Source organism: Vombatus ursinus, unplaced genomic scaffold (assembly GCF_900497805.2).
Source record: "Vombatus ursinus unplaced genomic scaffold, bare-nosed wombat genome assembly UNPS02007612.1, whole genome shotgun sequence".
NCBI classification, from domain to species: Eukaryota; Metazoa; Chordata; class Mammalia; order Diprotodontia; family Vombatidae; genus Vombatus; species Vombatus ursinus.
The window spans coordinates 5,132,916-5,146,304 of NW_020947390.1; the positions used below are offsets into that span (position 1 = coordinate 5,132,916).

A 13,389-nucleotide genomic window follows, 5' to 3' on the forward strand; every position below is an offset into this window, starting at 1 on the left:
TATCTATCTATCTATCTATCTATCTATCTATCTATCTATCTATCTATATCTATATCTATATATACGTACATATAATTTTTTCCCCTCCAACTACCCTAATACTGACAAAGGGCTCATAAATTACAAATATAGTCTTTCTATGCAGGAATGTAAACAGTTCAACCTTAATAAGTCTCTTAGGATTTTCTCTTTCCTGTTTACCTCTTCATGTTCCACTTGAGTCTTGTATTTGAAAATCAAATTTTCTATTCAACTCTGGTCTTTTCATTAAGAATGCTTGAAAGTCCTCTATTTCACTGAATGACCATTTTTTCCCCTGAAGGATTATACACAGTTTTGCTGGGTAGGTGATTCTTGGTTGTAATCCTATCTCCTTTGCTGTCTGGAATATTATATTCCATGTCCTGTGGTCCCTTAATGTAGAAGCAGCTAAATCTTGTGTTATCCTAATTGTGTTTCTATAATACTGGAATTGTTTATTTCTGGTTGCTTGTAATATTTTCTCCTAGACCTGGGAACTCTGGAATTTGGCCACGATATTCTTAGGAGTTTTCCTTTGGGGATCTCTTTCAGGAGGAGATCTGTGGATTCTTTCAATTTCTATTTTGGCCTCTGATTCTAAAATATCAGGACAGTTTTCCTTGATAATCTCTTGAAAGATGATGTCTAGGCTCTTTTTTTGATCATGGCTTTCATATAGTCCAATAATTTTTAAATTCTCTCTCCTGGATCTATTTTCCAGGTCAGTTGTTTTTCCAATGAGATATTTCACACTGTTTTCTAATTTTTCATTCTTTTGGATTTGTTTTACAGTATCTTGATTTCTCATAAAGTCACTAGCTTCCAATTGCTCTATTCTAATTTTTAAGGAAGTATTTTCTTCAGCAATCTTTTGGACTTCCTTTTCCATTTGGCCAATTTTGCTTTTTAGGGCATTCTTCTCCTCATTGACTTTTTGGACCTCTTTTGCCATTTGGGCTAGGCTATTTTTTAAGGTGTTATTTTCTTCAGTATTTTTTTGGGTCTCCTTTAGCAAGCTGTTGACTTGTTTTTCATGATTTTCTTGCATCACTCTCAGTTTTTCCTCTACTTCTCTTAACTTGCTTCTCAAAATCCCTTTTGAGCTCTTCCAAGGCCTAGGACTGATTCATATTCTTCTTGGAGGCTTTGGATATAGGAGCTTTGGCTTTGTTGTCTTCTTCTGGTTGTATATTTTGATCTTCTTTGTCACCAAAGTAAGATAATATAGTCTGACCCTTTTTGTGCTGCTTGCTCATGATCCCAACCAATTACTTGAGTTTTAAACTCTTTGTTAAGGTAAGAGTCTGCTTCCAGTGTGAAGAGTGTACTGTCCCAAGCTTCAGGGATTTGTACAGCCGTTTTCAGAGGTACTTCTAGGGACCTGTAAATTTTCAGTTCTTCCAAGGTGCTATGATAAAGGGCGAGGTGGTTAATCTCCACCACCACAACAAGCTCCACCAGGTCATCATTCCTCCTCGTCCCAGGACCGCCCCTTAGAACTGTGACCCAGATCCAAGCACAGGTAAAGCAAGAGATTCCTGCCTCAGCACTGGCAAAGAGATTCCTTCAACCCCACCCCCCCTTCAGCCACTCGATTCCCACTCAGTCTGTGGGCCTGAAGTTCAGGAAAAATCCACAGCCCCAGGCTACACACGAGACTTGCGGCTGAGACCTAGCTCCTCCCTCACTGCAGTCACAGACTTTTCCCACTGACCTTCTAAGTTGTCTTTGGTGTTCAGGGGTTGAGAAGTCTAGAAACTGCCATAGCTGCCTGTGATTCAGTCCTCTGAGGCGTGCTCCAGGGTCGCTGTGGCCTGCGCGCCCACGCCGAACTGTGCTCCTCTCCCAGCTCGGTCTGATGTACCTTTCCAATCAACCATCCAGGCTGTCTTTGGCTGGAAATTTGTTTCCCTCTGTCTTTTTGTGGGTTCTGCTGCTTTAGAATTTGTTTAGAGCCATTTTTTTAGGTATTTGGAGGGCTTTGGGAGAGAGCTCAAGATAGTCACTGCTTTCCCTCTACCATCTTGGCTCCGCCACTCTGACGACCTCACCAAGATTTTTTAGTTAACTTTTTTTCCTATTAACTTCATCAATTTTGTTTATATAATTTAAAAAATTAAGTAATCAAAATTGTCCATTTTGTCATCTGTGATCCTCTCTATCCCTTGTCTGGTCATGGATTATTTTCTCTCCATAGTCGCAAAAGCTGTTTTTTCCTCTTGATTTTAATTTGTTTATGTTGTATCATTTTATATCAAGATCCTGAATCCATTTGAAGCTCATTGTGGTATATTGTGAGAGATCTTAGTCTAAAGCTACTATGTATATTTGCATTTGTATATTGTGTTCCTAATCTTTTCCACTGGTTAACTTTTCTGCATTTGTTATGATTACTGCTTTATTGTATAGTTTGAGATCTAATACCGCCAGTCTCACTTCCTTACTATTTTAAAAAGTTTCCTCTGAAAACTTCAACCTCTTTTTTTTTTACTTCAGATGAATTTTGTTATAATTTTTTTCTAGAAAGCTTCCTAAAATAATACTTTGGTAGTTTGCTTGATGTGGCACTGATTAAGTGAATTAATTTAGAGTTTTTATGTTCATTTTTATTATATTGGCATGTTCTAACCATAAATAATCAAGATCTGTCCACTTATTTAGATCCTTTTTTTTTTGTAAAAAGCATTTTGTAGTTGTGTTCTTTTGTATGTATTTTGGTAGATGGCCATCTAAATATATATATATTATATTTTATATTTATATATAAATATTTTATATATTCAGTGGTTATTTTGAAGCTTATAAAGAAAGGTAATGTTAAATACTACAGAGGAGATGTCAAAGGAAATGTGGATGTAGAAAGGGGGAATTGGCAAGATGATGATAGTTAATCTTTGGGCGATCATTTTAAGGGGAATCTGGATATTGGGTTTCATAGTAAGGCAGTGGAAGAAGTAGAATGAATGCTGCTACAGTCAGCAATTCTGTCAACAAAAAGAAAGAGAAAGAAGGAATAGTCACTGCTTATTGTTTGACTAGAAATGGCATTTTAATATTAACTGCTAGGTTTTAGAACACATGTAAATTATAAAAAAACTCAGAAATCTCATCATAAAAGCTCTAAACCTTAGTTCAATATAAAATACTGAAAATTTCTTATCTTGCATGGGACACTGACAACATAGTCTGTAATGTCACTATTTTCTGTTTTCCTTCTAGGTTGCCATGGGCCAAGGTCAAGCTGATATAGCAATTCAGATGCTGAGAGAATGTGCTCAAAATGGAGACTGGTTATGCTTGAAGAACTTACATCTTGTGGTTTCATGGCTTCCTGTTCTGGAAAAGGTAGGTTCTGATAAATGGGAATGTAGTAAGTATACTGTTTAACTTACTCCATAGAAGAATCCCTATATAACATTATTCTGTATGAAGCTATAACACATAGTACTTGTGAATATTCTAGAAATCAGAATATGATGAAATCACTTTAAGTATCTATAAAACCTTGCCAAGTTTACTTTTAAATGCTAATTCAAAAAGTGATTTTTTTTTTCCTGGAAAGATATCCTTTTAACCATTGAGTTTTAAATGTTACACGGTCCATTAGACTTAAGGGAAGTTTTTTTTTTTTTAATTTTGTTGCAAAGCAGCATATTGTTTAGGAAGAGGTAAGCTTAGATTACTTTGAAGGAGAACAAGTATTATACAGGTAAAGGTATCAAAATGGGTAAAACTGTAGAATTAGAAAGAGCCTGTTTGTGGCATTTTGCACTTTCATAGCAGAGACACACTGTTTTGTGGCTGCCCTTTGTTCAGCTTCAGTCATATGGGAAGAGTTCAGCAAGGGAATCATAGTGAGCAGCCACTGATACTACTGGATTTAAGACTTGCATTCTCTATCTTAGAGGGTTGTTGTGATGAACGCAATTTACAGATGATTTGTAAATTGGAAAGTACTATATAAATATGAACGAGATGTGTATGAATGGGTAGGTGGATGGAAAGTGGAGAGATGGAGCTATCAAAGAGATTAGAAGGATAAACTAAAACTGTCCTTTTAATCTTCTCCAACACCTTGAGTATCAGAATAATCTGTAGTCATGGTAGAGAAGTAGCTTTGAACCATCAGAACAAACTGGCTTGAAAGAGATTTGGTATCAAGCTGGCCTGTAGTCCCATTTCTGTAAATGAGTAGAAAAGATGATTCTAGGATAGAATTTCCAGGTCATTTCAAAAACAAAATGAAAAAAATCAACTGATGTTTGTTTTTGTTATTCTACTAATGATTACACTTAAGGATCGCCGAGAAAGGTGTTATATTATACCATAGACATTATTTTCTTTAAAAGTCTGCTTATGTATCATCATGAATCCTTAGTTTTCATAATATTGGTTGCATTCAGTTTAAATAGTGTCATATGTCATAATCATCATAACTAGCACTTATATAGGCCTTTTAAGTTTTGCCAAATGCTTTACACATGTTACCTCATTTGAACCTTATAGCAACCCTCTTAGACGAGATGTGATTACATTCCCACTTTACAGATGCAGAAACTAAGGCCTTGAAAATTTATATGAATTGCCTGGCGTCTGAGACAGGTTTTGAAATTAGATTGTTTTTTGCCTCTTAAGTCCAGCACCCTGTTCACTATGCCACCTACTTATGTGTGTGTGTGTGTGTGTGTGTGTGTGTGTGTGTGTGTACCATTTATATTATACAATACAATACAGTGCAATTACAATGCACATTCATTAAGTCCCTACTGTGTACCAGACACTGGGCTAAGCCCTGGGGATACAAGTATGAAAAAGAAAAACAGTCTCTGACTTCAAGGAGCTTACAGTATAATGGGAAAAGACAACACTCAAAAGGAAGTTGGAAAGTGGGGGAAAGGGAGGACAAGGTGCTGCTGGCAATGGGGCACCATGTGCTGTGGAGATGAAACCAAGCAGAGCTGCTTCTGGAAAGCGGCGAGTTAGCTCGAAAGCCCAGGTCCCTGCCCACCATGAAGGAAGGCTTTGGAAGGAGTTTAGTATCTCACCCTGCAGTCCTCTGATCAGAGGGGAGAGGAGGCTGAGGGAATTGGGACAGTGTTGAGTATGCAAAGCTGAGTTAGCTACATGAGGAGAAGGTTTTAAGTGATCAGATTCTCTGAGGTGGACCATCATGTTCCCTGGAGTTGAAACCAAGCAGAGCTGCAATCTCTATACGGACACATACACATCTGTGTGCATGTATTATATACACATCTACGTGCATGTATTTGTATTTGCACACATACACGTATGTATACTTTAAAATGATAGTGAATATAGAAATATAAGCTCATCTTTCTTTCGCTATATTTGCCTCACCATTTCTTTTTTTAAAATTTTATTTATTTTATTCTGAACTTAAGAAATAAAACATAGTAGAATGGGAAAAAAGATGATGTACATGAAATTGCAAATCTGTTATGTATAACTTACTGTTCCTTTTAAATATATAATAAAGTTATCATGTAACTTTCTTTTTTTTCCTTTTTTTTCTTCCTTCCCCCTCCCCTAACCCCACCCTACATCTACTAGATACACATTAGAATGTTCAAGACACTTCCATCCAGCCCATACACACTGATGGGAGAAGCCCTTAATATAATCTCTTTCCTTGAAACTGTTAATGAGTGTAGGGCTCTACATGTCCATTTTGTCACATCTGCCTCTCTAGTGTGGAGTTCCTAGTTATCAGCAGTAATTTGGGGAGTGGATTTAAGAAGGGGTAGGGATATTAAAGACATTTTGCCAACTAAAAACCCTTACCAGGAGTTTGTAAGTTCTCTTCTGAAATGACTAGTAAGCTGTTCAAAACAAAGGCATTGCCCAGTCAGCACAAGATGGTTAAAGATATCCTGGTACAGAGGGAAAGAACAGTTTTGGAGTCAGAGAACCTGTATTCCAATCCTTGGTCTCCCACTTGATAATTGTGTGACTGTGGCCAGGTCCTTGCACTTTTCTGACTCTTGGTTTCTTCAGCTATAAAAATAAAGGGATTGGACTATAAGATCTTTAAGGACCCTACCAACTTTAAATCTATTATCTTTTTTTATTTGTATTTAGTTTATTTTGATTTATCAACAATCACTTCCATAAGCTTTTGAGTTTTAAATTTTTCTCCCCTTCCCTTCCCACCTTTGTCCCCAAGACAGTGCACAATCTGCTATAGACTATACGTATACATTCCTATTAAATATTTTCACATTAGTGATGTTGTAAATAAGAATTAGAACCAGTAGGAGGAACCACCAGAAAGAGGAAACAAAACACAACAGAAAGAAAATAAAATAGCAAATAGCATGCTTCGATCTGCATTCAAACTCTACAGTTCTTTCTTTGGATGTGGATAGCATTTTACATCATGAGACCTTTGGAGGTGTCTTAGATCCTTGCATTGCTGAGAAGGGCTAAGTCTATCAATGTTAGGCATTGCGGAATGTGGCTGTTACTGTGTACAACTTTCTCCTGGTTCTGCTCACTTTACTCAGCATCAGACCAGACAAGTCTTTCCAGGTTTTTCTAAAGTCTGCCTGTTCATCATTTCTTGTAGCACAATAGTATTCCATTACATTCATATACCATAACTTGTTCAGCCATTCCCCAATTGATGAGCATCCTCTAAATTTCCAGTTCTTTGCCACCACAAAAAATGCTGCTATAAATATTTTTTTACATGTGGGTCCTTTTCCCATTTGTATGATTTCTTTAGATACAGCCCTAGAAGTGCTATTGCTGGGTCAAAGGTTATGCATATTGTTATAGCCCTTTGGGCATAGTTCGAAATTGCTCTCCAAAATGGTTGGATCATTTCACAACTCCAGCAACAATGCATTAGTGTTCCAATTTTCCCACATCTTCTCCAACATTTATCATTTTCCTGTTTTGTCATGTTGGGCATTCTGATAGGTGTGATGTGGTACCTCAGAGTTGTTTTGTAAATCTGTTATCTTTTGATGATATTCCTACTCTTGCTACACATCTCTTCTGCCTATGAAACTCCGGGAGATAGTGCCAAACCACTGAAACTTTTGCACCAATGCCTGGGGAAGACTCAGATCCCTGGGGCAATGCGACTCTATATTCATGGCTTCAGTGACTTCATCTGTGCAATTATGGTTTGCCTGGCAGTTCAGTCTTAGTTATACATGATCCAGTTGCAGACCTTGGATCTTAATGATACTTCTTCTGAGATAAACCTAAGCTGATAGCCTTCAGACAGACTTCCTGTGCTGTAGTAAATAAATGGGCTTGGAGTCAGGAGCACTAGGTGAATGGCAAGCAGAGGTCCCCATAGATAAGTAAATCATTGCCTAAGCATTTCTAAATCCTGACAGTTAAAATCATGTAACCAAGTATTTACCACCACTTGTTGGCAATATATCCGAATTGTTAGGTTCTATTATTTTCAGTGACCCATAAATCTCTTGAAAATCTAATCTGAGGGGCAGCTAGGTGGTGCAGTACATAGAGCACCAGCCCTGGAGTCATGAAGACCTGAGTTCAAATTTGGCCTCAGACCAGACACTTGACACTTACTAACTGTGTGATCCTGGGCAAATCACTTAGCCCCAATTGCCTAGCCAAAACTAATCTTAAAACCTAAACAGGTGAAATGAAAAAAAAAGGCTAAATCATATTTTGGTATTTAAGATGAATGGCTGTCGTTCTCTTCTTCTGATTGATTACTATGCCTATCAGATTTCTATTTTTTCTATTTTTCTGTATTTGTTATATTCTATTTTTCTGTTATTCTGTTTTTCCAATTTTTATTTCATAGGAAATAGTAAGCATACTCTTACTATTAATTTTCATGAATTTTTAGCATAATACTTAGCTATTTTATGGGAATATATGAATAGTTATATATATATATATTACATAAGTAAAATATAACTATTGGATGTCATGTAATTGGACAATTATGACTGGTGTACTCATACTCATCAGACATTTACTAAGTACCTCTTGTCTACTCACCACTGTGCTAGTTGTTGTAAGGCTCAAGAGAAATATGACCCAGTTCCCATCTCCAAAGACTACAATATAATAAAAGACAAAACAAACCCATTCCAGGCAGTTGGGAACAATGGTGTGCCCTTAGGGGGCAACAGGAGTTTGGTTATGGGAGAGGTCAGTGTGGGTAGAAATACTTGAAGGAAGTTTAATAGAAATGGAAGAATTTAATATAGGTCTTGAATGATGAGTAAGAGTTATATTAATAGATGGGGAGAGAGGACACTCTAGTGCAGGATAACAAAAGGCCTAGAGAAGGAAACATACATCAGATGTTCAGGAATATATGTTGAGAAGTAATGGGAGAAATGTGGAATGGGTACACTGGGACCAGATTATGGAGGGTTTGAAAGTCACCAAGAGGAGTTTGGATGTGATACAGTAGACAACAGGCCTAATTGTAGGTTCTGGATATAAAATCCTAATTGGTAGATTGAGAACTCAGTGACTTAAATTTTCCTTTTATTAAAGCATATTGGTTGTACTTTATAAAAAAGTTCATTTTTTTTTTTTGTGAGGGCAGTTGGGGTTAAGTGACTTGCCCAGAGTCATACACCTAGTGAGTGTTATGTATCTGAGGCTGGATTTGAACTCAGGTCCTCCTGACTTCAGGGCTAGTGCTCTGTCCAAGAAGTTCATTTTTTTGTGTTTTATAAATGTTTCTATTCTGTGGAGATTTCCAAATATATTAATATGAGTCCAGATACTACATAGATTTACCTTTTGGTTTCTTTTTTTTCCCATTATTTAAGTGCTAACCTAAGGAGAATTCCCAAGATCTAAGCTTTGCATTTTTTACATTACGTGGTTATGGTTACATTTTTTCATTTACATGTTACATTTATATCTAACCGTAACATTTTTGCCACCCTATCCATTCCTAACTCTTTTCTTTCCATTTCACACTTTTTATAAGTGAAGCACAATACTTAAATTAGATCCTTACTTGTAAAACATATTTTTCCAGTCATCATTAACTTATATTTAATCTTTATTAAAATCTTTCATAAGGACTTAATAGGAAGTATATGATAAACATAGACATTTAAGGTTCTAACAATACAAAATGAGTACACTTGTAATATTTGTTTAAATATATCTGTTACTTTCTTTCTTTCTTCCAGGAACTGAATTCTCTCCAACCCAAAGAGAGTTTTCGTCTTTGGCTTACAGCTGAAGTACATCCCAACTTTACACCTATTTTACTTCAGTCCAGTCTGAAGATAACATATGAGGTAAAAGCATTGTAAACTTGTATCACTGGCATATTGATACAATTTACCAATGTATAAATGTGGTCACACATGATACTATAGTAAGTAACTTGACAGAGAATGAATGTGTATTATACTTAAATGCTTTATGTGAAAATGAAAAAAATTAGAGGCAAAGGGACTGAGTTTAAGTCATAGTTCTGCCACCAACTCCTTCCTTGGCTTCAATTTCTTTATAAAATGATGAGATTAGACTGTAAGACTTCTGAGGTCCAAATCAAAATTTCTGACACTGAATGAAAGAACAAGATTATATCAAAACAAAAATGTTTTAGTCCCTTCTTTTCAGCTTTTATGGAATGTTATTTCTTATATTGAAGGTCAGTATGATATGGTACAAAGAGCAAGAAGACCTAGTTCAAGTCTTGTACTTATCGCTTATTAGCAATGTCATTTAATCTGAGTATCTTTATTATAAAAATGGAGATTAAAAAACCGGCCCTGCCTACTCTCAAAGTCATTGAGCACGTTGAATGAGATAATCTTTGTGCTTGTGCTTCATAAACTGTAGAGCACAATATAACAAAGCATTGTTATCACTCTTACTTGTTATAGTGATTTAGTAATAGCAGTTGTGATGGTGGTATTTGCATAGTGTTTCAGGTCTCAGAGTGACTTGAGTAACCATCTAGTGTCATCTATATTGACCATGGTAGAGAACTAAAGTGTATATCTTTTAAATGTATTTGTACTTTTTTACATTCATCAACTTTTCTAGTCATTATTATTATTAATTTCAAAAATTTGTGGTAAGTAATTGTATATATATATATATATATATATTTTGTTTTCTTGTAAATAAAAAATAATTATTTAAAAATATTTTTACTGACTCTTCCACCTTCCCTATGGTCCTTAATAGAAAAGAAAACATTCCCTACCATTTTAGAAACAGAATTTTACATCTAGAAGGGACTGTATAAATCATATATTTCAAGTCTTCCTTTACACATTAGTAAAATGAGGCCAACAGAGAGGTAATGTACATTTTATCAGTTGAACTCAGAATAGGTGCTGCATTGTGCAGATGATAGTGATGTCAGAAAGGATTTGTAAATCAATGTGGGGGATTCGACCAGATCAGTATTTCCCAAATTGTAATCCACTAAAACTTGATGTTTCATATAATGTAGACAGGATTGTCTTGAAAAATTTTAGTTTTTCCTAAGATTAAACAACTATTCCAGAGTTTGGAATAGAATCTACATTTCTTCTAATTCAGTATTTTTACACTTTATCATTTTTTTCCTAACATTTTATGACAGTGCTGTCAAACTTAATTAGAAATGGGGGCCACAGCGCCATACATTAAGAATCCTTCAAGCCACATATTGACTTAGTTTTAGAATGTAATATTCATATTTTATTGTATTTTAATATTTTGTTAAATATATTCCAATTACATCTTAATCTGGTTTAGTTATAACTGGAGTATTCTGGGCCACATGTAGTCATTGAGTGGGGTGTTTGATACATCTGCTCTAGGACAAAGCCAGATTTCTGGGAAAAGCCTTTTTTATTCTCATGAGTATACCAGGAAATGGATATGAACCTACAAATTTATTTTCAAAATGGCCATCACTAATTCCATAGTTTACAAAGAGATCCTCAAAATTGAGGACTAGAAAACAAATTCCTGTTTCTCTAGAACAAGTCTGGAGTTTTCTATGGGGCAGATAAAAATTTAGAACTCTTTTGATTTTACTTAGTTGTCTTATGGATTGCCAGCAGTGATTGGCTGTTAATCCATTTCTTAAAGGGATTGCATTAGCTATTATGTTTTGTTTTAAGAGGTGTCATAACACCTTTGTGTTATCTGATTTCAGAGGATGTGTATCTCATTTTGGAAATTTTCAGTGAGAAAATTCAATTTCTACTGAGAATAATATTGTTCATGTGTTTAGGTATTTCTTACACATATAAAATGTTTTGATTAATAATTAAAAAGAACTAGACTGTAAAATCCACAAAATGTCAATTTTTTGTTTGCTCCCCTAGACCCTAAAACAATCTTGTGATTGCAGCAGTTCTTTGATATATATATATATAAATTAGACTGAACTGTATTTATATTTGTTGGGAAATACCTCTTTTGTATGTGTTTAAATTAAGGTAAACAAATTTATCTAATGAAACATAACTATGTTGTTGTGAAATGGTCATTTTTTTTCCTTCAGGCACCTCCAGGTTTGAAGAAGAACTTAATGCGGACTTATGAATCGTGGACTCCAGAGCAAATTAGCAAAAAAGACATTGTGGAACGGGCACATGCTCTCTTCAGCCTGGCCTGGTTCCATGCTGCATGCCAAGAAAGAAGAAATTATATCCCTCAAGTAAGAAGTACCATTTTTTATGAAAACATTAACTTCAGCATATTGTTTCCTGAAAGCCAAAGGTTCTTCATAACCTTGGGTCTATGAACTTGTTTGTTTTAGTATTTTGATAATTACATTTCAGTATTAATTGATTTCCTTTGTAATCCTATGTGTTTTATTCTATGTAAAAACATTAATCTGAGTAGGGCTCCATGGTCTTCATCTGGCTTCCATAGTGGCCCATGACACAAAAAATGGCTAAGGTCCCCTGCCTTACAGTATTTTGTTGTTGTTGTTGTTTGGGGAAAAAAAATAATTTGGATTACATACATTTATTAAGGACCAACTATATGCCAGGCACTATGCTAAGGGGTTTAGGGATTCTAAAACAAAAATAAGCAGACCTTGTTCTCTAGGAGAATATATTCCATTGGATAAGACAAAATATAATTTATAAGCATATGCAAAATTATCTAGGGGACTCACCAAGATGTGGTCTTCATTGATTCTACCTTGGGAGACCATTTTATGGCAATATTCCTTATCTGATCTCCTTTGTTTGGGATGCATTGTCACAGAAGTTAAAATATTCAACATTTATTAAGTGCTACCTGCACTGTTTGATGCTAAGAAAGATACAGAGTGAAGATAAAAACTGTATTTACCATCATGGATCTTAGATGTTGAAGTACATATACAGATAACTGTAGTACCCAAGAATATACTGGAAGTCTATCAGAGAGGTACATATCAAGTATAGTGTGTGGTCTGAGGAGGTGTGATCATCCCTAAAAGAGAATCAGAAAAAGTTTTATGGAAGAAATGGCCTTTCAGTTGGGCTGTAAAGCAGGGGGAGCAATTCCACAGGCTCAAGAGGAAAGGGAAGACATTTGAGGTGCAAGGTAAAAAGGCATAGAGGTGGGAAAGTAGAACAGATAAAGAGTAATAGAATATGGCTAGAACATAGGGTAGGTTGAAAGGAATTGTATGACAATAGGAGAGGTACATTTGTGTGTGATTGTAGAGGGCCATGAATGTGAGAAAAAAGAAGGGAACTGCTATTGGATGGCTGCAGTCAGTTTTGTGAAAGAGGCCAGATCATCTTCTTTGTAAAAATTAGAGATCAGAATATAGTCGGCGGCTCAAGGAGGCCCCAGTATTTGGAACAGTTTCAATGGGAAATGAGCACAAAAGTGAATTGGAGAATATTAGAAAGACTTTTGAACAGTAGTGAGAGCCCAGCAAAAACTAGGCACCACACATTTTTAGGAGGTGAGGTTGGTTCATTTGTTGTTGTTATTTCTTTCTCTAGTAACTGTTAGTAGCCTAGGAACCAGAGTGGGGCAAATTAGGTGGTGGGTTGAGTTAGGAAGGAAGGAAACAAACATTTAATAAGTCCCTACTATGTACCAGGCATTGTGCTAAATATATTTCAAATATCTCATTTGATTCTCACGATAACTCTGTGAGATAAGGGCTATTATTAGCTCCATTTTACAACTGAGGAAACAGAAGCAGGCAGAGATTAAGTGATTTGCCCAAGATTACACAGCTAGTAAGCATCTAAAGCCAGATTTCAACTCAGGTTTTCCTGACTCCCGGCCCAGAGGTCTGTCCACCACACCACAGCAAAGTGAAAGTGGTTGTAGAGATGTGATTGAGAGTGAGACCATGAACCCAATGCTGTAGCCATTGAGAACAGATATACATCAGCAGATGACAGTAACTGT

General features: G+C 35.8%; 1 protein-coding gene across 3 annotated transcripts in view; it reads left to right on the forward strand.

Annotated features, from left to right (window-relative positions):
- DYNC2H1 (dynein cytoplasmic 2 heavy chain 1) overlaps nt 1-13,389 on the forward strand; it is a 363,910-nt gene that overhangs the window by 224,736 nt on the left and 125,785 nt on the right. For all 3 annotated transcript variants that reach the window (XM_027849539.1, XM_027849541.1, XM_027849540.1), the window contains exons 77-79: nt 3,241-3,366; nt 9,195-9,305; nt 11,522-11,677. In XM_027849539.1, the coding sequence (XP_027705340.1) occupies nt 3,241-3,366; nt 9,195-9,305; nt 11,522-11,677 (393 nt within the window). The remainder of the gene's footprint in view (nt 1-3,240; nt 3,367-9,194; nt 9,306-11,521; nt 11,678-13,389) is intronic.